General features: G+C 39.6%; 1 protein-coding gene across 4 annotated transcripts; it reads right to left on the reverse strand.

Moving 5' to 3' along the window:
- Positions 1-1,434: 1,434 nt before the first annotated feature.
- On the reverse strand, positions 1,435-26,437 carry KCNJ15 (potassium inwardly rectifying channel subfamily J member 15). Of its 4 annotated transcripts, XM_084516157.1 has the most exons (3): positions 26,391-26,437; positions 26,039-26,151; positions 1,435-3,554 (listed from the first exon to the last, which is right to left on the reverse strand). In XM_084516157.1, exon 3 carries the CDS (start codon positions 3,536-3,538, stop codon positions 2,411-2,413), a length of 1,128 nt encoding a protein of 375 aa, XP_084372283.1. In that variant the 5' UTR covers positions 3,539-3,554; positions 26,039-26,151; positions 26,391-26,437; the 3' UTR covers positions 1,435-2,410. The 4 variants fall into 4 exon arrangements, with proteins under 4 accessions (XP_084372283.1, XP_084372284.1, XP_084372282.1 ...); XM_084516158.1 differs by lacking the exons at positions 26,039-26,151; positions 26,391-26,437 and adding an exon at positions 26,254-26,322; XM_084516156.1 differs by lacking the exon at positions 26,391-26,437 and having other exon boundaries at positions 26,039-26,268.
- Between the last annotated feature and the right edge of the window lie 213 nt (positions 26,438-26,650).

A 26,650-nucleotide genomic window follows, 5' to 3' on the forward strand; every position in this document is an offset into this window, starting at 1 on the left:
TGTCCACTGCAGGTTTCAAGACATTAGTGTTTTGTTTTGTTTTGTTTTGTTTAAGATACAACCAAGAAAGTGCAATTACAAAAAAAAAAAAAAAAAAAAAAAAAAAAAGTTATTGAAATGGATGGAATGCTCTCCTGGAAGACACAAATTGCCAGGTCTGTTTCCATGGGTGGGGATAGAATGGGAGGGAGGGGATCAGTTCAGTTCATCACGTACTCCTGGAGAGGGTCCAGCTCTCTTGTTGTTGGTGAAATCTGTTCTAAAGTCACTGTTTGGAGAATGACTTTAGAAGTGACTGTGTAACTGTGATATGATCTTACCCAGATAAGAAAGAATTAGAGTAGATATTTGATTGTTGAACTATGGAGTCTAAGATTTGGCAGAAGAAGAGTGAAGATGCCTGCACACTTTCACCTCAGAACATCCCAGAGCAGTGTTATTTGAGTTGTAGGACATGAACCTGAGGTCTACAGAGTGACTACAAAACTTCACTGAATAATCACAGTTCCTGCCAAAAAAACAAGCAATCAGACAAAATGAAAGAAAATTGAAAATGAACAATTAATAATTGAAATGTTATCATCCTCTATAGATCGTTGCAAATGAAAACTCGTATGACAGCACTGCACAGTATCACCTGGAAATTCCAAAAATGCTAGGCAGGCCCTGCGATTACAATGATTTGAGAAAACTTGCTTGAATCATGGTAGGTAGGGAACCTTTTTCACTATGGGTTAAGTCTCTCTTTTCAGGCAAGTACCTGGATCTTTGACTTCTCACAAAAAGACAGCTAACCATTTAGGTACAGGAGAGTTTTAAGCCTCTTATTCAGCCTCACCTCTTCCCACCACCTCCCCACACCCCCAGTATTCCCACAGTCTACATTCCCTCCTTGGCATTCACTTTTGGTGTCATGGGTAGGTCTGCGCTCAACTTGCCGAGTGCTTCTTTCAGAATCAAACTAAATTCACTTATAGTTTAGCATACTGTATTGCAGATTCCACCAAGCCGTACAGGGCTGCAAAGCTAGGCCCAATAACAGTAAGTATGATGATAACAAGTTCTTTCATCACTGCAGGCCTTGGTGGCTCTCAGGCCAAGACATGGACCTCAGACCCCAAAATCATACTTAATACAGCTTTTATTTGCCAGAGCTTTAGAGAAGTAAATCCTCTAGAACTCATGAGGTTGACAAAGTGGTACAAATCAGAAAAAAAAAATCTAATTCTCATTAAGAAGCTGACCTACACATAACTGGTATGTTATATGGACACCGCTGCTACCTGGTTTGCTCCCCTTTATCTGACCACTGTAGTGATGTGCTGAGTTCCTTGTTTGTGTGCTGAATGTAGCTGCATATGCCAAGCATTCAGCTCTTTCAACATCTCCAAAGTACCACACCCTCTCCCTGTGCCACAAAGAGATCAGGAGCTGTTCAAATTAAATTCCTTTATTAATGGAATGGTTTTAATAGACCAAAAATGAAATGGATGAAAGGAATGCTTGTCCTTTATGGTTGCCAGAAAAAAGTAAATATTGTCTACAGACATTATACAGCTTTCTTTTAACCAAATTAAATATGGTCTATAGCAAAGCAAGCAATCTGTAGAAATGTATTGTTATGCTGCTGTTATAAACTATTTACATTGAATAAAAAACAGGTGTCTCAAAGTCAGCTTTAACCTTAGTTGATTACTGTTATGATTTTGTTTAGCTTGCCCTCATCTCCCCTTTTTTTGCTATTATACATAAATCAGCCATTAACAAGGTTTTAAAAAGTGAGCGATCAAAAAACAGGTTGTGTGTAGCAGAAACAGAGGGAGAGCTCCCTTCCCCACCACCCAGCACAACTACTCTGTCACCTTCCTTTAAGATTTCAGAAGGAGTTTATCACTTCCCTGCAGGCTTTTCCCACAGTTAACAGTTTGTCTCTCCAATCAACTTATTTTCCATGCCAGAAATTTCCACAAAGGTAATAACTGGTACAAGAATATACATATTTTAAATATACATATTTTAACAGAGCATATTTTCTTTTAGCCGTATGGTGTGCCATCTCTGTGAATGCATTCACAGTAAAACCAAGTCAAATAAATATTTGTAGGAATCAGCACAGTGCATCCAGTTTCACTTTCCAAACAGAAAGTGATGTGTCTGCTTTTAGTGGTGGTATAAAGCAGAGACTTAATACAAATCCAACTTCGCTAAGTCAAGATCATGAACAAAGAAATCCCACCTAATTACAAAATACTTGATTAACAACTCATCCAAACAAAGGGATAGGTTTACTCTACACCAAAGCTATTTTCTGAAAAGGACTTCATTGCTGGCTTTATAACAGACATACAGCACAGAAAGAATGTTTTCTCAGTTTGCAGAAAGGATTAATCAGGATAGTTTGTCCACTCAATTAAACATTACTCTGCTGTAACAACATTGTTCTCAGTTCCCTCTCTCTTTGATCCTCCTGCCTGTATTTCTCCTCTAATTTTTGTTTTTCAGAGTCCATACTATAAAAAGAAGAATCTGTGCTTCTCCTAATCTTCTCAAACTGACTGAAATCTGCAACATACTTTCCATTTGGAGAGAGGGAAACCACAGGCACGAATTCATAACCCCAGTGGATCTCCTCCGGGATGTAGGAAGTTCTACTTTGACAGACGGCACTGGTGGACTCCACTGTGGCATTCAGGAGCACCACAAGCTCAAAGTCCTTCTCCTTGAGATTTTGAGGTGTGAGATCTCTTAAAGGGCTGCTTTCATCCAAAATATGGTAGAAAGTTAAAGGCAGAATGAGAAATGGACTTTCTGAAGAGGAGTCAACATTGAACTTGACACTGGCTTGATTCAACAGGATTCTCTCCCCTTCTTTGGTTTCATATGTCTGAAGAAGCTTCCCAGACAGCTGACACTGTATCAGAAGGCTCTTCCTCATATTTGCTACTCTGATCACCAAGCAAAGTTCTCCGTTGTGTTTAGTAATGACAGCACAGTGGCTGAACTTAATAGTCTCTGCCCTTTTTTTAGGTCTTGCAATTTTGGCCAGAAAGGTACCTGTAATGAAGATTTCAATCAAGGTGGTGATGACCAGTTGGGCCACAAGCAAGAAAATGGCATGCGGACACTCCTCTGTAATGAAACGAAATCCATAGCCAATGGTCGTCTGTGACTCCAGAGAGAAGAGGAATGCCCCCGTAAGAGAGTCTACATTCTTGACACATGGCTCCCTCTTCGGGGTGAACTTGTTTATTTCTAAATCGCCATGAAGGAATGCAATGGCATAGTAGATAACTCCAAAAAGGAACCAGGTCATAACAAAAGTAGCAGCAAATAAGGTGAGTTTGTACCTCCACTTCATGTCTATAACTGTAGTCCACAAATCTTGAAGGTAGAGTAGGTAAATGCCATCAACTTTGTCTATCCGCACATTGCTGTGACCGCTTTTGGACATCACACGGGGTTTGTGTGCTTTGAGTGCGGTGTCGATGCCTCCGTTAACCAGCGGGACACGGGACATATTAATCTGTGTGGCTTCCATTCTCACTGCTTCAGTCCTAAGGAGAGAAGAACAGAAGACTGTTACTTAAAGAAATCAAAACACATAACTGTTTCTGAAAAGCATTTAAAAATGTTGATGGATAGAAGGTACAAACATAATATAAACACAGCAGTAGTGAATAAAAACAGCTGAAATATAAAGCTACCATCGTACAATATCTGACATTAAAAATAATTTGATATATATATATATATATATATATATTTTTTTTTTTTCCCAGAAAACAAAAGAAAACAAAACATTCCTTGATTCTGGTGACTGCCAAATATAGAGAAGTAGGTTTCTTTTATGATAGCCTGCAAAAGAAATTTGACCAAGCTGAAATTTTATATTAGTACTTTATTTCTGTAAAATACATTATTTTTTTTCTTACGTTTCTCTAGAGAAGAGGCTCTTTTTGACTACTGCAAAGGTTTTCTTTAGTGCCCTGAAGAGAGACATCTGATCAAAATTAAAGTCGCGTCAGTGCTTGGTTTAGAACGCAGATCCAGTACACCACTTCTGTCTCTTCCTGTGACAGAGGCAAAATGAGCCAGACCAGCTTTCACTGTGAACAATTAACTTCCACAAGTGATTTACTCAATCGGATCTGGCTCTTTGTTGCGAATCTACAACTGATCTACAGGGAAACAAAGCAGACCTGAACACATCAAAGTTGAGTTTCGGAAAGGAATATTTACACCTAAAAACGCTTCGAAGCTGTTTGTACTGTATAGCACTCTGACTTTAAGCAGTCTAAGGAAAAAAAAGGAGGCGATTCACAAAGTCAGCATTCTTAGCTGTGGGCCCTGACCTGTGCGAACCCAGCAATCATTGGACCACCTGACTTCTGAAGTTTGTTTACTGTTCATTGGTCCGGATGGAGAGTAAGTGTGTGGACACTCAGGACGGAACAAAGCCCACAGAGTGAAGCAGTACGGTGCCTGTGCCAGCTTGATGAGGCAAGTAACAAGACCCGGCTTGCAGGACTAGACAGTGGTTACATAGAGCAAGGACAGTGCATGTTATACTCGTTTCCAACAACAAAACTTCCTGCTGAAAAAAAAAGCAACAAAGAAAAAAAACATCCCATGCATCCTTTGTGCTTTGGCAGGTCATACAAAAAGCATTGTTTTGTTCCATTGTTTTCCTCAAAAAGCTCCTTAAGTAAGTGATTCGTTTTTGTGAACCACCAAAAAAATAAAAAAATAAAAAATTAAAAAAAAATTAAAAAAGAACATCTTCCTTAAAACTACTTAAAAGAAATTTGCAGGAAATACAAGATATATTCGTGGTACACACATGTGCCAGCCCAGGACATCAGTGTGATTGCTCACTGAAGTACCTTTCCTGTTATGTTAATTAAAGAGAATTTTTGTTTATGACTATACCCATCACAGTGTTACAGGTTTTCTGGGAAAGGGTAATAAAACTTAACCCCCATTAACACCTGTAGCTCATTCCAATTTTGGTTTAACCACCAACTTTTCTCTTCTAAGTGCCATTGCCATGTATATATATATCTGTATCTATAAGAAAGGAATGTATCAATGATATCAATGATCCCAGTAGGAGATTCCTTATATGACAGTCAAATCAACACACAGTGCACAGCATGTCCGGATAATAAACAGGAAAAAACCTTCAAGTGATCTGAAAAAGAACAACGGGAGGAAATGGTGGGGGGTGGGAGGGGAGGGGGGGGGTAAGGGTGGGAAGGAGCATACAAGCAACTGCTCTTTAGGCAAAATCAAAATCAGGCACTACTGTCAGTGTGCGGTAAATACATGTAACCTCTGATGGGAAGCTTTTTAGGAAAACACATGCTGTTTTGTGAAGAGGCCTCATTCCCCACACTGAACCTTACCCTGGGTAAGCCGTAGATATCAAACATATGTAAAAATCTGTCTTAAAATAAGTTTGCCTCTTCCTCCCAAGAACACTTTGCCTTAGCCATTAGCTCCAGACCTAAACATTACATTCTCAGTCTAAATTTCTATGCCACAGATTGCTAGGGCAGGGGATGGCTGGCCTCTCCAATATAGTGCTGGGAATACATATCCCTTCTCAGCCTACCTGAACACCTGCTCTTGGGAGCATACTCCCCAAGGCTGCCAGCTCCTCCTTCTCTGGTGGCTACTAGGATGGAGGCAGCCAAAGCTACACCATCCCTCCTCAGTACTCCAGCTGGTGGGCTTGAGCTGATGTCTCAGGAATAGTGCTCATGGTCTTTGCAGAAAGAAGAGATCCCTGGCTAGGGTCAAGGGTAGCTAAAGACAAAGGGCACATGGGCACTTGGCACTTGCCATGGCTCTATCATGTCCTGGGCTTGCATATGTAAGGTGCATATGTAAGGTGCAGGGAAATATGGGCTTGCATATGAAAGGTGCATTGGGCATGCTGAGCAGATCAGGTCTGCCTCACTTGTGTTGTGGCACTGAAACTTCCTTGGTGTACCAGACTTGGTGCAGATACACTGTACCATTTATCTGCAGCACCAGTAAGACCTATAGTTTCAATTCATATGATGGCCTGGTAAGATTTCTTGCCTCTTCCTTTTCTTTTCCCTGAAATGAGTTGCTCCTTGTCTGGGAGCCCTGACTAGGGAAAAACCTGACATTGCACACTGCCACATTTCCAGATCTGGTGAAGGGTACCTAACATCACAGATGTACCAAAGTGCTGTAGTAAAACAGTTCCTTCCACAAGACGGGAGGTAGAAAGGTAATTGCAAGGCACAACATCTTCCCTGGTCTACCTCAACAAAAGGACAGCTGCAGAATTTACCAGGACATGCTTAACCCAAGAAGTGTGGCTTTGCTGCAGCCCAAGGCAATGTCTGGCATGTACCAGACTGTTTCAGCTCATAACCAAATACATTTCTCACGGTGCATCTCTAGTGTCTCCATTTGTAAAATTAGTCTCCATATGTAGGGACATCATGACAGAGCTGTTAGAGTATGGCTGTATAAGAGCTTCTCTGTCATCTTCCATATCCTCCCCGAACTGTATTTCTGTATGTGACAAAGCTACTTGGCTTTGCAGTGATTTCCTGAAATGGATCCCAGCCAATTTCTGGTGCTTTTTTTGGTTGTAGGGTATTTTTTGTTGTTTTTACTTCCCATTTTTTCTCTTACATCACTTTTTCCTGTGTGATCCTAAATTCTTCTAGTGCTCTTTTCCTCCCCTGGGAAATTCATGTTGGTTTCCTTTCCCTGCAGAAATACTTCCCTTCTTTGCCACGCTGATACGGGAAAAGAAGATCTGTCACACTGCCTCACAGCAGCACTGCCCCTGCTCCCTGCCCTTACCACTGCAGCCAGCAGGAGTTACCTGGGGGAAGAAATTCTGATGCAACCACCATTGGAATAAAACCAGGCTTCCAAGGAGATTTATCCCCTGCCCTCCACTTCCCCACTGCTTCTTGAGTGAATTGACCAGTGCAGTATACCAGAATAAACTTTTCATGGGTGTTTGTATGTATAAAACATATATTATAACACCTGCATAACTATTTACGACCCCATACCTTCCATAGGCACCTCAGATATTCTATTACCCAACAATCCCCAGCAGAAAGATTTTATTTTATTTTATTTTATTTTATTTTATTTTATTTTATTTTATTTTATTTTATTTTATTTTATTTTATTTTATTTTATTTTATTTTATTTTATTTTATTTTATTTTATTTTATTTTATTTTATTTTATTTTATTTTATTTCCTCCCTATCTTTCCCTCTAAAACAGAAAACATATCTACTGTGGTAAGTTAATACAAACAAACAAGCCTGAAAAATAATAGTAGTACATATTTTTACATCAAGAGAACATCTTTTGTCTGATATTTAATTGATTTTCTACCGCTGAAGTATTCTTTATTACTTAAAATAAAAAACAAACAACAACAAAAAACAAACAAACAAAAAACACAAACTGTAACTGCAAATAAAAGTGAACTAAAGTACAGCAAAGGAAACAGATACTTCAAGAGGGAAGAAAATAAAGTAGTCTCAGGTTTGTCTAGCACTCTAATATCCTATGAATTACCTCCTTTCTTCACGAGCCCTTTGGAACAGTCAAAGGAGACTCCCCATTGGAGCACATGCTGGTAAAGGAGTTTAGCACAGACAAAATCAATAAAATTTAGAGCTACATACCAAACCAACAACCCTGAATACCTTGATCTTAAGGTAATTCCAGCAGCCAGGGATATAACAAGTACATTAACACTGCTTCCAGAGACCACATTATCAAGAATTTGAAGCCAGTTTGCATACACACAAAAATGTTCCTGTTGCATGAAGCCAGATTTGCTTGTGCAAGATCTCTTCTGGCAGACGTAATTGATTAAAAGTGTATGAGAGCATGACTTGTTCAAATGGCCTCAGATGTTTTCTTGTTTTCAAATCAGATATGCTTTTCCACTTGAACAACCCCTTCACACCCCTATACACTTCACTACCACTTTGACACAGGGGCAAAACTTGAACTGTTTTTTCAACCAGCATAAGCCATTAACAGGCGTGGAATAAAATTAAATAATATATATATATATATAATAAAAAAATCAAACAAACAAAAAAATGGTCAGGAAAGAAAACATTGTGTCCTGGTTTCAGTTAGAACAGAATTAATTTTCTTCCTAGTAGCTGGTGGAATGCTGTGTTTTGGCTTAGGATGAGAAGAGTGCTGATAACACCCCGATGTTTTAATTGTTGCAGAGCAGTGCTTATACCAAGCCAAGGACACCTCAGACTTTTGCTCTGTCCTGCCAACAGGCAGGCTGGGGGTACAGTAAGAGCTGGGAGGGGACAGACCCAGGACAGGTGACCCGAACTAGCCGAAGGGGTATTCCATACCATCTGACGTCATGCTAAACAATATATAGGGGTGGCTAGCCGGGGGGGGGGGGCCGGACTGCTCGGGGTTAAGCTGGGCATCGGTCAGCGGGTGGTGAGCAATTGCATTGTGCATCACTTGTTTGTACATATTATTAGTAGTAGTACTATTATCATCATTGTATTATTATTATTATTATTATTATTATTTTCCTGTCTTATTAAACTGTCTTTATCTCAACTCACGAGCTTCACTTTCCATTTCTCTCCCCCGTCCCAGAGAGGGAGGGGGGAGGGTGAGCGAACGGCTGCGTGGTGTTTAGCTGCCAGCCGGGTTAAACCACGACACATTGAAAAGAACTATACAGTCTTACAGTCTTTAGATCTTTCTTAAGTTTGATGTGGTTCAGTAGGTCATAAAAGTCCTTCCTGAATTCTCAGTGCTCTGCCTAGCATGAACACCTTCCTTTGGGCTATCCAGGCTCTTGGAGGCACCAGGCTGTGCTGTGTGCTTACAAGCCATCAGAATCCTGCTCTGTGTCTGATTTATGGGATATAAAATTAGAGGACAAAAGGACAGGGACAGAAGCAATGGGTGCAAAAGGAATCTTCATCTCCACTACCAGTTGCTGCATGCAGTCATACAGCTGGACACTGCTAGCCTGGATCCTTCAACAAAGAGTCCTTCAGCTCTTAGACTAACCAACATTTATTTGTGTAGTAGAGAGTTAGTGGTGTTAGGTCAGGATTTGGTCACACTGTGAACTATGCTGCCTTTTAAAAACAAATTAACACAATTTCATATTCTTTCAAGAGAGGACCAAGCCCTGAGAACTGTAAATACACCCTCAAGTCCAAATCAGCTCCTCAGACTGTATATTTAGCTCCCCACCTCTCCTCACAGCCACCCATCAGTGTAGGGCAGCCCTGTGGATGGTGACACTCAGGAGCAGGTGACAGTGGTGGCACAGCAGAGTCTGGCCGGGGGCCAGAGGGCTGCAGACCTGATTGTACTGGAGGTCAGGGTGAGTGGTGTTGTGTGGGAGTTAGCAGCATGCTTTTCACCGCTCACAGCACGGCCAGGGCAGCCATTGACAGACCGGTATTTAAGAAAGTGAAAACCCCAATCCATCTTTGTCTCTCCTAGGCTGCCTGCCTGACATCTGGCCATGAAAGATGAACTAAAGCTGGAGAAGAATCATGGTACATTGTTTCTGAGAGAGATTTGTACAGGAATCTTGTTCCTTCCAAGGGCAGGATGTAAGGCTTTGCAGTAACTATTGATTTACGCAGATGAGCCTTGGAAACTACACTGATGCAAGCAAATAGGAAAACAACCAAGTAGGCAGTGAGAAGGCAAGAGATGACTCAAAGCTTATTGAGGTTAATAGAGAAACTCCCAGTGATTTCACAGGTCTCTGGATCAGGCCGCTAAGTGGAGAAAAAGCACATACCGCTAGCTTCTGAACAGCTAGCACACTGCTAGTGAGCTGTCTGTCAGTCCTTTCTAAAATCTGCTCTCCAGCCTCTGCCATGGGTTCTGCAGATAAACAGGGGACTTGGCTGTGCACAGCCTTCTTTCTGGAAACCTTCATGTGCACCAAAGTCTTCTTTCAGAAAGAAGTAAGTAAACTGATCCATTTCTGAAACTCTTATTTATTTTGTTTTTCTCTTTGGTTATACGGTTAATACACTGCTGTTGGAAAAGAGAGATACCAGAAACCTGTTCTGCTCTTTCATTTTTAAGAATGTCTTTTCTTCAGTAGTGAAATATTCAATACTTTAGAATGTCTCCCTTGCTGTATACTTCCACTTCAAACTTTCCTTTTTCAAACACTTCATTAGCACAGTTTAGCATTCAAAACCTGCCTCCAGTGTGATGCTTTTCCTACCCACTAACCCTTTCCCTGTTATTACTGTGCAAATCTTACCTGGCTCTTTCTACATGGACAAGTCTAAACAGACTCTGGGAGCCTGTCCTTTCCATTTCTGAGGAGCTGGGTGCCAGAACTACCTGAAAGGCTGACAGGAGCATTATTATTGCATTATATTTATCACACTCATACTCACTAATTCCGTGCTACATCATTGACCTCTTTGATCAACTGTAAAAACATTAGTTACTCCTCACATTAGGCCACTGACACAGGTAAGCATCTCAGCAACACCACAGTGGAGAAGATGAACTAAAGAGAGGATGGGAGTGATGTCTTATCCCACTCAGCAGTAGCAGTCAATACTAGCACCAGGACTAGAACTTCAGAAACCCTAATAGCTATAGCTGTCCTGTTTTCTAGGATGCTTTCAGGGGCTTTTAGTAGCAAGGTCCTGTCCTACTTTCTCCCTGAAATATTTCTCTTTTCCATGAGGTTATGTCTCGTTATCTTATTTTCCTCCATTTTGAGAAATAGCCCATTCTTCTCCTCTTTCCTGCTCTCTATGAATCAAAAGATTCAAACTAGTTATACTTACCACAACACCAGAGATGTGTGTAGATGGTCAGCAGAGTTGTTTCTCACAAGACTGTACCCTGGTTTATGTTTTACAGATATCTTACTTCAGGTTCACAGCAACTACTCTTGACCTCTCTATTACATGGTTCCATTTTCAAGGACTTCAACTTTTGCAAGGCCTCATCTGTTTGGGCTGAGGCTTTTGTCAAGACTGGTCACAAGCAAACACACATTCTTATTAATTTGTTTACTTCATGTATCAATCAAAACAAAATAGCCATTTCCAAAGTCACTGCCAAGACTATATGCTTTGGGGTGTTTCTACACCTATGTTAAAGCAGTTTGTGTGTCTTTTTCTTCAGGAGTCCAGAAGCAACATAAGCATTCTTTGGTGCAGACACTGAAGCTTACACTCTCCATTGCCAGCTGAGCGCCCTAACAGCTTGACCACAGAGTGGTCTTGATGCCTTCTTGCTTTCTGTCCTTACAAATCCTCATCCATGCAGTGGTGTAGCTTAATTAGGAAGAGTAGTCTACCCATCTCCCTAGTTCCTTATTAGCAAACTCCCCTACAAGGGTGAAAATGTGGGAATGATTCACCCCAGGCATGGGGATGAGTCTCACCTCCACCTCCTTCAATGGTCACATTTTGGAATACAAATGGCAGAAGCCATGCAGTGCGGGGAGCCTTGCTGTGCAGGAGGGAGTGGGGAGAAGAAGAGGAGGGGACATGCTGGGAGGAGGTTGAAGTCAAGCCAAGGAATGCCTCATTTCTGGCTCATCTTGCCTAGACACAAGATAAACACTGAGACATTTGGTGTCCCACAGGGCACTTAGTGACATGCCTGAACTCATAACTGTTGGGCGCCCTTCAAAATGAGGGCCAGAAACAGAGGCACCTGCACACTTCAAGCACTTCCAGCTCAAGACAGAAGCTGGGCAAAGATTTTCTGCAAAATACTTTTTGACTTAGTCAACTAAGGCCTACCTAAGTCCTACTTAAGTACTTAATTCCTTTTTTGGGAACCGGCTTGTCCAAAGACAACTGCTTTGGCTCCTATGAGTATATGCTCTCTGACAGCTCCTGCTGCCCTTCCCTTCTGAGAGGCCACCTGGCTAGAGCATGCTCCTATGTGCTTGGTAGCCAGGGAAATCAGCAGAAAGGCACCCAGAGAGACTGCTCTGCTCCTATCTCAGATTTCAGGTGGTTTAGCTGCTTGCCCTCAGGCGTATTTTACCTTTCTTTATGCGTATCTATGTATTACCTGGTATCAGTCACCTAGGTGTAATGTCACTGCATAAGCTCATGTGCCAAGGCTGTTTCATGTTTCTGTACACAATCAAGAGTGGCTGTGTTTCCTTGTAGTATTTTAGTCACATGGTGGTGACTTTTAGAAGTGTATAGAAAACTACGAGCCTGAACCCATCTACTATTCACATTGAAAATTCTGACCAGGCTTACAAAGAAGGGAGTCCCCTTTCAGGCCAATGCAGAGAACAAAAGTACAGGACTGGGCTACCACCTAAGTTTGCCAGGACTGTTATTCCCTGCCCACTCTGTGCTGGTTATGTCCTAGTTTTCTCCTCTTTCACAGCACGTAAAGGGCAACACCTTGATTTTAACCTCACTAGTACTCACCCACTGCTTCACACGTTGACAAATGCCTACTCAGCCATTGATTGATAGTAATATTTGTAAAGTTGAACTCACAGCAACTGACCTGCCAACCTGCAGGTGGTTTGAAATTTGCTGGTTTTGTTTCAGACCTGAGGAAGGGTTTGTGGGACAGAAAGCTTGTCTAGTTTTTTTTTGTGTTTGTTTTGTGTGTGTGTGTGTGTTTGTTTTTCTCTCAATTCATTTCTTAATCTAATAAAAATCTGGTCTCATTTACAAACAAACAAGCAACCAAAACCATAAGCACACTATTACTGTAGATTTTTAATTTAATTGTCAGCAGGTGGCTGAAAGCAAGTAGCAATGTGCCTAGTCATGGTTATGCAAGAAGCAGGGGGGAAAGTCAACATTCTTCTGATTGTTCACAAAAGCTAGCTAAAACGTCTTCAGTCTGCCTTTCACCAGAGCCACTTCTATCTGTTTTTCATCTACCACAGCTGGTGCATTAAAGGTATTTATCAGGCAGCAGGGGGATATTTAAAATCATTCAGAGTGGTTTGTGCCTCTGGTTCCTTTCTTGGACTACAGATACTTGGAGTCTCAAATGCAACTTGGGACACCAAGTCCCAGCACCAGCTTTGTCTCACTCTGACGAGCAGGGGAATCGGCTCCTACCTCCATTTCAACTGTACCGTATGAATTCATCCAGCGGCTCAGCAGCTCTCTTTTTAATTACCATCTGTGATGCCAATTCATTGCACTGTATCCCAGTCAAGTTGGGTTTTGTTTTTCAATTAGTCATTGCACACCACAGCTCTCATAGCTTAGCGTAGGTGTGGCAGGGAGGTGAGGCTCCCTGCAGCATGTCAGGCTTCTGCTATGGCAGATTTTTTTTCATGTGACCTCTACATATGAAAGCTGCATTTCTTGTAAACCACAGCAGTCCTTTAGCCCATACAATGAGAAATTACGCTGTTGGAGGAACAACCTTAGTACCTCATAAACATCTCACTGTATGTACACAATTGCAGACACTCGTGAAATGAACGCTTGTAATTTTCCATCTCTATACAGTCATTAAATTTCAAAACTTAAATATCAGTCTATGCAAAGAATTTTCCATTAAAAAAAAAAAGTATAATAAATCTGCTTCTTTTAAATATATAAAAATATCCATGCTGTTGATAACCTTGGTAGGGCTGCCTGCAAAAGGCAAAGAAACCAGCAAGGGAAAAAAAGCATTGCACCTACAGGTCATTATATTGAAGAAATTTCTCTAATCTTGTGCCTGATATGGACAGAATCTAATTGGAGAAATAGCCCACCTTGACCCAGCAGGACGATGGACCCAGTTATAGCAAACTATCTGTGACCATTTCTGCGTTTCTCTTCCTGTACTGTGTAGCTGCTTTGTCCTACTTCATCTATGCAGAGTAGTAATAAATACAGAGTAACCTGTTAATTAAGCCAGATTTATGTCTGATCTCTGAAGGACCAGGACATACAAATGAATTTGGCCTTGTGATTTTTGTAATAGTGCAAAGCACATTTCCAAGAAAGAGGGATGGGTTTGTCATGGTTTCATCTTAAAACTTGTTACAAGCTGATTTTCTCAAGAAGCTATTTGGTTAAGAATTGCCCTACCTGTGTGAACAAGTTCATACAGTAGAAAAAGTTTTCAAAAAAAGTGACTCTTCTTTCATGCTAGCAAAATACAGCCTGTGAAACAAAGTACCTACCTCCCTCAACCTAACCTAATGATTTTTAAGTTGGATGTCTTTCTCTCATAGGCAAAGCACAAATGACGGTGCTGGCACAGCAGACATACATACAGACTACTTGATTATTTTTTGATAATGAATTACTTTGTTGTGAATTACATAGTAAGTCTGTCCAGCTTTCTCTTTGAGGTACACAACAGCTTCAAAGCTGTTCATTTCTACTCCATTCTTTCTGCACTACAAAGATTTTATATTCCATGAAGTACCCATTTCCCCTAGTTGTTTATATCAGATATAAGGAAAACAAGTTTTACTTGATTTAAAATGATTTTTTTGATAGATATTTAACAAAAAACTAAACATTACAACTTTTAAATGCTGAAAAGAAAAATCAGTTCTGTCCAATAAAATTAGGACTTATACTATTTCACAGGAAAAAATATATGTGCACTTACATAGAAATCACAGGGTCATATCTACTGTTTAAAATAATATTTCATGGTATGTATATTTTCATAAATGTGGTGGTTATTCTGTAAATCACTAGCAGTTGCAAATGTGAAATATTGATATGAGAGATTTTGATGTATTTAGAGTCAGTATTGAATGCCTCTTCATTAGCATATGTTTGTCTTAGTGTTACTATTTCCTTTAATAAAATCTCTAGATGGTGACACAGAAGAATGTCACGTCACAATGTGATATCCACAATGACCAGTAATCACAACCTGTGGATATGGTCTTGGAGTAAAGTCTTTGCTCAGTCAAGTTTCCCTTGAGCTTTGCCAACGCAATGCCCAAATGGACACAGCACCATCCCTGGAACACTACTGGTGTTGCCCAGCGGCTCACACACCCCATCCCCATTCCCGGCCACATTCCCATCCTGAATCTGCAGCTGCCCCTGAGCAAGCACTGCCTCCTCACCAGCCTTGCTGAGGGTGGTCTCAGAGCCCAGGACTGACAGAAATGGTCACAGGGGTCCCAAACATCCTCAGAACACTGCATTGGTGTATAAACCAGAGGCTTTCACCTGCTGCTTCGAAGTGGTCTGGGCCAAATTAAAAACACCAGTGGCACTTTCAAATTTCATATTGGTGGAGGGCTGCTTATTTTCAGTAATGTCTAAGAGTTTTATTTCACGGCAATTTTTTCCCTCTCTCTTTTATTTTTTTTTTCCCCCAACCAATCCACGGATGTGGTTAATTTAAGGTTTAAAGGCTTTTTCTCATACACACACACACACATACACACACCCATATATGTTTTCCACTGAAGTCTGTGCTTTTTCCTAGACCCACCCAAATTCCAGTACATAGCTCACTTGTGTGCCAAGCTTTCATACTCTCCATGCAGTGAATGGAAAAATACCCTTTTTTCCACTTCTGCACATTTTGGGGGGAGGAGGGGGAGGGCGGGTAAAGGAGATGGAGGAAAGGCCTCTAGAGGAATTTAGTTATACCTGTTATTTCAGAGCAAAGACATGAGATTCCTAGCATCCTTGGAAATACTGTTTCCACACTTGGATGGAGGTACGTGGGGGTCTGATCCCCACTGCTTCCTTGGGACTCTGTAAATGTGGAGTGCTAAGGAGATTTAAGTATTAACAGTGATAAGGTAAAAGTAGTATAAACTGCTGGCTGGTGTGTGTCTCTATTTTGTTTATATGAAGTGCTCCAGTAGCGCTCTTCAATGCATTGATATTTTATGAGAGGGATGAAAAAAAATCAAAGTTTTATAGTGAGAAACATTAGGGAGTTTTATATGGAAATTATAGTTTTCAGCTGTATCATTCTACACTCCATTTAGTATGGTATTTCAGGCCTTGAGTATCTTGGTGAAAGGTGGTAGGCTGAGACCAAAGGGCTCCTCTTCTCACTGGTAATATCCTGGTAGAGAGAAGACTGCAGGACCCCCACCTTTCTACTCCTGCCTATGTTTTCCATCCTACAAGGGCCACAGTTGTAGCTCATGGGGTGGTGAGAGCTACCAGGACGTGGGGAAGGGGCCAGCAAAGCCCTGTACCTTCCCTGTGTTGCATCTGCAGGGTGAGCCCCAGGGCTGTAATAACATGCAAGCACTATGCAAAGCCTTTCGTATGGCACTGTCCTCCATGTATATTCTCTGATGTCCAATTAAGGTTGGTCCCCCTTGATTTCTTCTCAATAAAGGCATTAATAAAGTCTCTCTGGCTTAGTAACCCACCTAGTTTCATAAAGCCTGTTGGAATATCATTTTTGAAGCATCTGCTCACCTACCAAATTAAGCTGAAATTATCCTGTGGATTTAAATACATGGACTGTTTGTATCCCTTAGTTGGGACGGAACTGAACTGAAATTAAACTCGGTTAAATATTTAGCCTTATTTAGCCTTCCTGCAAAGAAAATGTTATCATTGTCCAGAACCTTACTGTCACTGTTATACTGAAAATAAATAAATAAATAACAACTATATATATTTTTTTAAAGAAAATGATGTTTCCTAAGCTGGTAGACTAGGAGGTTACTTAGTCCTAGATTGTATGTCTTGCAGATAAACTCAAAAGTGATCAGAGGGAAAAGAATATTTGTTTTCCTTATTGCTTTCCCAAATTATTCGGTCCCTGCCAATTTCCATGACACAGACCCCTCAGTCTGCAGCAGAGACTGTGGCTTCTGAAAGAGAGGAAATAGCATGAAAGTACTGGTGCACATCAGTATTTTGCAATTTTCCCGCCAAGCCAAAAAAATCAAAACAAACAAAAAATTAACTGAGATTGAACCAAAAGAAAAGCCAAATAAAAAAAATAACAATAATAATAAAAATGCTGTTCTGGACTGAAGACACTATTTGTTCAAACCAAACCAAAACCTGTTATTTTGATTTTATGTTTGTATAGATATGTGTGTATGTCCAATTTAACTCAGGTGAGAAACAAGGCCTTGCTTGAAATGAAAGACCATAATATCTATCTTCTACAAAGTCAAAATAAAATTTTATACTTTTCAAAATTGTTTTCAGACTTCTTCAGTCTAAGCTACCTTATCTTGTTAACATGAATGCACTAAATCTTACATCTAACCTAAATGTGTATTTTCAGTCCATAAGACTTTTGGCTGAAAAATCCCACTCTTCTGTAACTGGAAAGGCCAGCTGGTGTTCTGGGCTGCTTCAGTGACAAGTGAAACTTGTGCAATGAACTACAGTCCATCCTAGCTGAAGACAGCAGAAGCAATGCCAGGCTGCACTGTTGAGCTCTGAGGATTTAAATGTGTAATTCACAAGTCATTTTCCTTTGTCTTATAGCTTCTTGGGAATCTCCATGAAACCTTTGTGGTGCTAAATTACAACATGCTGAAAAAAAACACAACACAGTGATAATGTGCACAAACAAGAGAAAAAGCTCATGCTGGTTTTCAAAGTCACTATATTTCCTTATTCTCAAAGGAGGTTATTTTGCTTGTTTATTTACACATACCTTATCTTTATGACTGTTCCTTTATGATCCCGTATCATCTCAAAAGCTCAACAATCTTTTACAGTTGGAAACCTGGGAAAGTCTAACTTTGATCGCTGAAGTAATTACACTGAATGGGACATTGTTCATGTTCTGTTGGGAACAGTTTCCTATGACATTCAGAATACCGCAAACTTATTTTTAAAAGTCTACAATATTCAGCAACTTCTACCTTGTGTTTTTGTAGGTTTTCCAGATGCTATGAATTTCAGAAATTGCTTTGATGTTTTCCAAGCAGCCTGATTTATGGGAACAAAAATACCACCATCCCCCAGTTTCTTTCTGTCTCCCTGTTACAAGGCTTGATACATCAATGGAAATATAGCCTGGCTGAAGAGTCCAGGCATAAAGAACAACTGGGGTATGAGGAAATCAACTACATTTCCCATAAGAGATCATTCATTCAGTGGAGAATCAAACTTTTTGATCTCTAACCTCCTGTACTTTTCCTGTAATATTTAATTTTAAAAAGACACAATTTTCTTTGTAAAACACTGTGTAACCAGACCCAGCAGACACTTGTGTGTCATTTTAGCACTACTGACTAGAATTCACATTTAGCAGGTAATTGTTGAAGATAAGTGATTGCAAAAAGTAGCTAATTCAGATTATGACTATATCAAATTGCAGCAGCATGTTTCAAACGAAGTTAGGATATGGCATTGCTAGAAAGTCTCAGAGACTGTTATTCCACTAGGCAGCTGACAGCTTAATAGCAATACTGAAAACTCCTTTCACTGCCCTGGTAAAATCCTGTCACACCCATTCTTTCCCAAAACCCATGTACTGCCTTGAGAGTGCTTCTTCTAGTCCACTCATCGTACAGTTCAGACACCTTGTCTGTAGGCAGCTTGATGCCATAGCATCTCCAAAATCTACCTTTTCTTCATATCAGTCAACCAGAATTTCAGTTCTTTAATTAGCCATTTCCCAATGAATCTCTTGTTCATAGTCCTTCTCATCTGTCTCAGGAACAAGTCACTCAAACTTCTAGAGTAAAAATTGTATTTCCTTTCTAATATTTCTACCGTAATTTTCCACTTAATTCACAGAAACATCTCTTTACTTCATACCCATAAAGCTTGTGCCCTAACCTTTCCACAACTACTGCCCTAGTGTTCATAACTTTGTTTTCTTCTGTTCTTTCTTGATAACTCACTGCTGTGTCTTATGAATGTTTGTTCATTGGGATTTTTTGTTCCCTTCATGTTTCAGGCACTTCTTATTACATGCCAGACCAGCTTCCCATTTGACATATATGAAATTTCCCCACCATCACCTTCCAAACAAGTCAAGAAAATACACCTGCTTTGAGACACATTTCAACTTTAACAAACATCTGCTAGTCATTATGTTCACCTAGCAAGTAACACATCTGTGTTGCATCATGCCTCACTTGCTGTTAGATTTGGAAACATTTTAAGCAGATCTAAAGTTTTCCTGTTCTTTGTTCACTGCAAAGCATATTGTTGACCTACAGCATGATGATAAATAACATGGCCAGATTATAAGATATGTTCTGCATCAGTATTGATAAATTATTTGTTTTCTTGGAGGCACCCCTTCTTCAGGAAGGCTCTGACTACCCTGCTTGTGAGGCCTAGGATGTTTCTTCTTTATCTACCAGTAAGTTTTGTCTGAAAGAAATTTGGATATTTGTTTTTCTTAAAATTTGCCTGGGAATTTGAGATAACTAGAAACCTCAATGTGAGACAGTAGTTTTGATTTGATAGTTCTGAATTCCTCTCTGTTCACTTTAGAAATCTAAAAGATTTCTGTCTAGTTAGTCCTCTAAATTACTAGAAACAATTGAAAGAGCTTGACACCTCCACCCAGCAAGTCTATCCCTCTTTCTCTATTCCTGGACATGCCCATCTCCATGCAGTGCCTGAAGATCTGAGACCAGATCTCTAACTTTTAGACAGCTGAGATTTACCTTATCCTTGCACTCGCATATCAAGTCCAGTGTTTCTGAGAGGTGGCATTTTTATTGCTTGTATGGAAATCAACTGTTCCAGTGTACGTGACACACTTCCTGGTAGCACCAGGCTTACATATGTAAATTGTATCACATATGTATATACCTTAAGACAGAATATACTAAAGAAATATATGTCAATTTGACTCATACTGATGAAAACTTTCAGGTCAAATCCTATGACAGATGTGTGGTGTGGAACCCAATGTAAAATTAAATAACTTGGTGTACTTTTCCATCATACATATAGTTTAGTTATCATAAAAGAATGTATAATATTTACTGCACTAGACGAACAAGGTTCTTCTGTAAAAAGCAAACTATCCAAAAGCAAACTAAAACAAGGCATAGGAATATGTCAGCTCTGTTTTACAGGTTCTTGCCAATGACATTCTCATCATATGTCAAGTTGCTTGTCCATGTCATCAACATATACACTGTCACCACAATACTTACCAAAGTACAGAATCATTCTGCTTGTGCTTCAGAGGGGATGTATGTAATGTTTTTACATACACACCTCCAAAAATGATGTCTGGGTCTCCTTGCAAACAATCTATATCCCACATTTAATTCAGCTCTGCTTTTTCACACCCACTAATGTCCTGCATCTTTTTCACCACTGCTTCCTTCAAAGGTTCCTCTTTTCACAGTGCTGATCAAGTCTGCCCCTGCTTTTCACCATGCCTAAAAGCCCATTCAGCAAGACAGAACTAGTAATCAGCTGAAGAAGAAAAGAAGACTAAGCCAGAGCCATTCAGTGACATGTCATGTGTTCAGGTGAGCAAAGCTGAAGAATAGGGCTAATTTATTTCTGTTAATAGCACATGCAGTTTTGGGAACACAGCAAATTATGAAATTTTGACCATTGTTTTCTTCTGAAGCTGGGGAATGGGAATCTGATCCTCATCGAAAGAATTTTGTGGATTCCAGTGTTAGTGTTTAAGTTCATATAGTATTATTAGTAACATGCCTAAATCAGTTTCTAGTGAGAACACAAAGGTTATTGACTTCTGTGACACTTTCAGTCTTTATTCAGCAGCATGGGTGGTTCAAAAGTTTCCTAAGATCATTTAGATTAATCAGAAGCAAAAGCTTTTCCTTGATTGCCTAATCATTATTTACAAGATCTAAACAAGTAATGTAGCATTTAAAGACCCCCCCCACACACACACACACTCACACACTCCTTACGTTTTAACTATTTGCAAACCAGAAATGCATCTGCAAAGGCAGAACCCTGCACCTAGATGCAGTAGGAGGATGCGTCACTGGGATCATTCTGCTGGACTGTTTTCTTGGACCTTGGCACATAAACATTATAAAATAGTCTTGAAATATTATATGTTCCTTATCACCTGAGACCTTACCTAGGGGAGGGAGATTTACTACCAATAAATACTATTCTGAGTCATGGTCAAGGCCCAACTTTGGTCATTTCATTCTAACAGAAAAAGAAATCAACACTAAATTTCAGATATTCTTCTTCCAAATATATGTATGTATGTGTGTATATATACATGTACATATGTGTATGTGTATATGTACATATTATATGTAGCTGCAACAATAGAACAGACCAGGAATTAACTGGACCAGGCACTCCTTAAAACGTGGGGTGAAGCACCCATAATGTTGTGGCCTGTACTGAGGAAAGTGAGTGAGGTTTGTAGCCTTAAGCTTGTTGACAGAACTAACTCAAGAAGAGCAAAGGTAGGAGGAAAAATAAGATACATTATTAGGATTCCTGGCAGTATGACAGACCCTTAGACCTGTAAAAATCTAACTGAAGTACAACATAATTATCTGAATTTTGCTTGTTGAAATCTGTCTCACAAATAAAAACAAAAAAATCTTAACTTGGAGCTCATGGTGAGATGCCACCATCTGAAGAACCTCTACGATTCTCATAGCAGTATTAAAAGGCACAGTGCAAACAAGAACCAGACCTGAAACCTTTTGTTTGCCCATTATACATAGATATAAATTGCATTGTTATTTTTCCCACACCTGCCTAAGTTGTGTTCATTCACCTCTAGTCTTCTGGAAGCATTTTACACTTCAGGATATTTCAGTCTTTGACTCTTTTTTATGCCTTGACAAGAGATTTTCACACCTTTTACTTAGCATATTTCACAACGTGTAGTCCACGTATTGAAGGCCAGCACCCATGAGCTGATGTTCACTATGCTAATTTATAACTCATATATGGAGTCCCTTATGACAGAAGCCTTTCTACCTAGTCTTAGTTAAAGAGGGGTTATAATTTAAAAACAGAAAACCAGGAACAGGCAAGAGACCAACCACCATGTACCACAGAGGCCACTAAGTGTGCCTGTTAATGAGGCCCAATGCAGTAATAAAATAAAATGCAGTCTTAAAAGACTCTTTTTTTCATCTTAGGCTTTTGCATGTTCAATAATGTTTTGTCATTTGCCTAATAAAATGAATCATATTTGCAAGTGTTCTGTATCACCCCTACACCTCCTCAAATGTGCTGATTACCTTCAGTGTTTGAAATAAGCCCAGCCTTGCTCAAATGCTGTGAAAGCTGCAGAAAGCACACCTTTTACCCATTGCTGTGCTAGCTGTAGTTTGGCTGTTTATTGTGGAGAGAGGGGACTGTTGATAGGTTTGGTGTTTAAATGTTTGAGGAAGGAAACTTTCAGGAAACATTATTGCTGGATAAGGCAGCAGGAAACTGAAGCCTGTTTGCTTGGGTGAGAGGCAAGAGGGGGGTTCAGAAGAGGACAGCTGGCATGTAAGTTAGCAAGAGTAAGGGCAGGAACAAGGGCAGGAAACTTTGAGTAGGATAATCACTAGGCACAAAACAAAGGGGCATTTAGGGAACATGTTACAGATGATCAGAAATATACAGAAACGTGTTTTGGTTGAAATTTCCCTTGGAAAGTTTACTTAATGATCAAAACTTTTCAAACAAATATTTCATTTTGTCTGTTTGTTTGTTTGTTTATTGTCAGACTGTGCAATCCAAGTAAGGAAAAGGGGGCATTTTCATCATACTAAATTTTCACCTCTTCATCATTTTATGCCAATAATGTACCTGTTAAGTCATCTAAATATGTGTACCATTTCCTATATTGCTTCATTCCTGATTACAGTAATTTTTTCAACAGACAAACATATTTATCATATTGCCTCAATCCAAAAGTGCTAATTTAATTATTAGATAAGGAAAAGTTCAAAGTGTAGAACTACAGAGGTATCCTGTAAACTATGGTCTAACTAAGAGTGAATCACCTCAGTTAAAGAAATGGAGATTAAATTAATCTAATCAGGCCATACTATTGTTCCAGTTAAAACTTATTTTACTTTATCACTTTTGATTTACAAAAGAAAGGTGGCATACCTAGTATCTCTAAGCGTGGACAAATCTAGCTGACAATCTCCATGAGAAAAACAAACCAGGAAGGAGTCAAATGAGGTTTTAAAAGCTACTAAGATTCAGTTCCCAAGCTTTAGACTTCTCCACCTTAAGAGCCAGCTAAAATGCAGTATGCCCTGAAGGTCAAATTTCAGGGGCTAGTTTGAACCTAGTGGAATAAAGACATCTCTTAAACAAAAAGCCCTCCTGGGAAGCAACAGAAAGGCAGCCGTCTCCTATACCTTGGAAGACACAACACAGGGAGGGCAGGGGATTTTTGAGTATCAAATGTATAGATCAAAATGAATCACTGTAAAACGGAAGGATGGTGTCACTGGCCACTGACACCTGCAAAGTGGGACAGATCTCCTGAGTGTGGAGGCCAAGGGACTTCTCAAGCCTTGGTGACTAAAAACTTGCAAGGCTCTTCAGTATCACCAAGGGTGTCCAGCAGACAGACAAATTCTGCATATCACCATGATACTTCCCTGAGATACATGATGGGTCCAACCTATGTCCCAGAAGTCTGGTTTCAGCCTTTCACCATAGACAGCCCAGGGACTGTAAAGGACTCTGTTGGAAGATGGGATTTGCCAAAAACTTTTCTCCCCTCAGGTAAAAATGACTGCAGATATATTTTTCCAAAAGGGTGATAATATTTGAAGCACTCATGTTGTTTCTTGTTCCCTTTCTGCCTAATCATGACCCCTAACTTCCCATGAACCTCAGGGGTTGCTTTGCTAGTCATACAAAGACGATTTCATACTCTTAGGAGGTGAGCAAGATGTTGTGGTTACTACTTGCCATTTTTCTTCCTTCCTCCAGTCCAATTAGTAATGTATCCACTGATTTTGGCTGCTATCCATGTACATTTCACACCATTCAGGACAAATAGATTTAGAATGAGCAGGCAGTTCAATTAATTTACAACCAATACAAGAGAGCTGCCTGTTTGAACTGTGCCCTGTTTATTCCAAGAGCAAGTACATGCTTAATGCCAAGCTATTTACCATGTTAATGAAACAAATATATTGAGTGCTAAAGAGAGCCTCAAGCCTGTAGTAACTCATTCAGGTAAGTCATTTCCAAGGAGTCAGGGACAGCTTAGCAGGAAGGTAGCTTTCAAACATTTTACATTTAACATTTAATGAATTTATTTGGACTGAAATGTTTGATTTTAACTGTTTGATGTTCCAGCCAATATTTTTTTTTCTTCTAATGTTTATATACATAGGAGAGCCAACAAAGTTTTTCCCTTCATAAATTGAAAAAAAAAAAAAAAAAAAAAAAAAGTTATCCTATAATCAGTTTTGGTTTTCCTGGAAGCAAAGAGAATCAAAATTTATTTCAAAACTTTCTGAGGTTGAGCATGCATAACAGTTAAGTTTCTGTTTTTCTTGGCCCATCACAAGAGTACCATCTGGTACTTCACAGCTTTGGTCTCTACCTGTTCCCAAAGAACACAGCCTGTCCGTGTGAACTGTGTGTCTTAGGAGAAAGAAACAGGAGAGGAGGAGAGAATAATATTCCAGACTGCTTTAATGAAATCTGGACAAATAGAAATTTCAGCTCCAATCAGGGCTGTGGGTTGATGACTTGTTTGTTTCATTACATGAAGAGCCAGGATAAAAAAGAACTGTTTGTTTTCATTTGAAACTCTATAAAAAGTAACAGAACTGAAGTATTGTATGTACACTGGAAGACTGAAGCCCAAGTCATCTGCTGCTGTTTTTGTCTCTAGGCCATGCCTCATTTACCAGGGTGAAATTCTTGGGGAAGTTTTTGGTCTCGTCTACACTCCACTCTACAAAAGCAATGCCAGTTTGTACTGTACAACCAGCTGCACTAAGTTACTTTTCAGGCTTGTTTCCCCCCTTCCATAAAATGATTATTAGAGAGTGCAGAGAGCATAGTGACATTTTATAACAAAGGAAATAAAGAAGATGTTTCTGTAATAGCATGTTGCCCCCTTTCCCTTCCAGTTTTGAAAGAAGAAATCACAGCTAACAATATCACTGGAGAATAGAGTCAAAAGACGTGGAAGATAGGTACTCGGGCACTGTGTTCAGAAAGACCCTAGCAATGCTTCTATCTGCAATACAGCTAAAGGCAAGTGAAGAAACATGGTTAGTTGAAAAGTAATGTAGACACTCCTGGTTTACAAAGAAAAGCCAGCTTTGTTCCTTTTTGCAGTCAACATGTCATGGAGAGAGAAAAAAAAAAAAAAAAAAAACAAAAAAAAACACTTATCTGTAAATCTCTTTAAAGCATGATCTCTATGAGAAAATAAAAAGGGAGGCAAAAACAAGCTACACTGAAGGAGAAGGGAATTTGCACTACAGCTCAGACTCTGATTACTGAGGATAAGCCAAACCTGTTGTAAACAAGTAATGTGAAGACGCATGCAAAAGTTGGAAGAAAATGCATAATGTTCTCCAACTCAGACATGTTTACATTCCTTATACCTACCACAGAAAACTTACATAACCTTTTCTTATACAGATAGGTAACAGGGACTGGATAAAGTTCTAAGCAAGTTTCCCCAGTATGTCAAGTAAAACTGATTTCTGCACTGAAAAATGAGCAAGTGACTGAAAGACATGTCTTTAAGAGCCCACATAGTGCTATATGTTTCTTTAAGAAAGTCTCTACTTTTTTTTTTTTTTTTTTGTAAAAGCATACATTTACAAAGTTAGATCCAGGATTTGTCCCCCTCCCCAGCACACAAAAATATCAGCCACACACATTACAAACCTCACATTCATTAGTTTGCACCAGTGGAAAGACCAAACCATGACAGCTTTTGCCGTATCATCGTTAAACTGCTGTATCTCAAAGTTCACAAGAAGGAATAAGCTTATAAACAGATTTTTCTTTTACAGACAGTTTCTAAATCCTTAAATTACTAAAATAAGAAAGAAATAGGAAAATAACCTACTCATTAGCTTGCAGTTCCGCAGTTTCCAAAATACTGTAAAGCATGTATGCATTTTTGACAAATACCTCTTACCTGTAAAAGAGCAATGTTCAGATTCCTTACTAGATGTTATCGTCATGACAAGTCAAACAATCTGTTTTTTTGTAAAAGGTTGGATGTCTTTTCAATAAAGCACATGTACACGGCTTAAAAAAAAAAAAAAAAAAAAAAAAAAAAAACCCTCAGAGAGTCTCCCTTCCCTCACTGTCAGTCAAAAACAAGTTGGAATAAGTCTGAGTTGGAATTACCTGAATAAAGAGACTGGAGAGAGAGAGGGAGGAGAGGGAGGGAGGGGGAAAGAGAGAGAGGAAAAAAAAAGTCTGAGAGGAGACTCAGTGATGTCAGCAGTATGTCTTAAGGAAATCTACAGCTGAGCCCGGCAAACCTTATAACTACATAGCACTCAACACCCAGTTATGTGGTAAGCAAATACCTGCTTAAGAGGAAACTGATGTACTTTTACAGAACGTCAGTTAATCTTTGAAGAAACTTTAGCCAAGCTGATCAAAGTCCCTTAAAGGCCTTATTGCCTAAATAAATAAGGTTACAAGTGGTTGTATAACGTTAAGAAAAGAGTAAGAATTAAAAGTCAACATTATTGATTACCCTTTTCCTGCTGGCAAAAGAGAGTTTGAAACTCATCTG

This window comes from Aythya ferina (genome assembly GCF_964211825.1).
Source record: "Aythya ferina genome assembly, chromosome: 1".
In the NCBI taxonomy this organism is placed as follows: domain Eukaryota; kingdom Metazoa; phylum Chordata; class Aves; order Anseriformes; family Anatidae; genus Aythya; species Aythya ferina.

What these genes read in the sequence shown, in the direction of transcription:
- KCNJ15 (XM_084516155.1), bottom strand. Translation starts at nt 4,000, where the DNA reads ATGTCTCTCTTCAGGGCACTAAAGAAAACCTTTGCAGTAGTCAAAAAG. An exon ending in AGCCTCTTCTCTAGAGAAAC is followed by an intron (nt 3,555 to 3,932) that starts GTAAGAAAAAAA and finishes TTCTCTCCTTAG; the next exon opens with GACTGAAGCAGTGAGAATGG.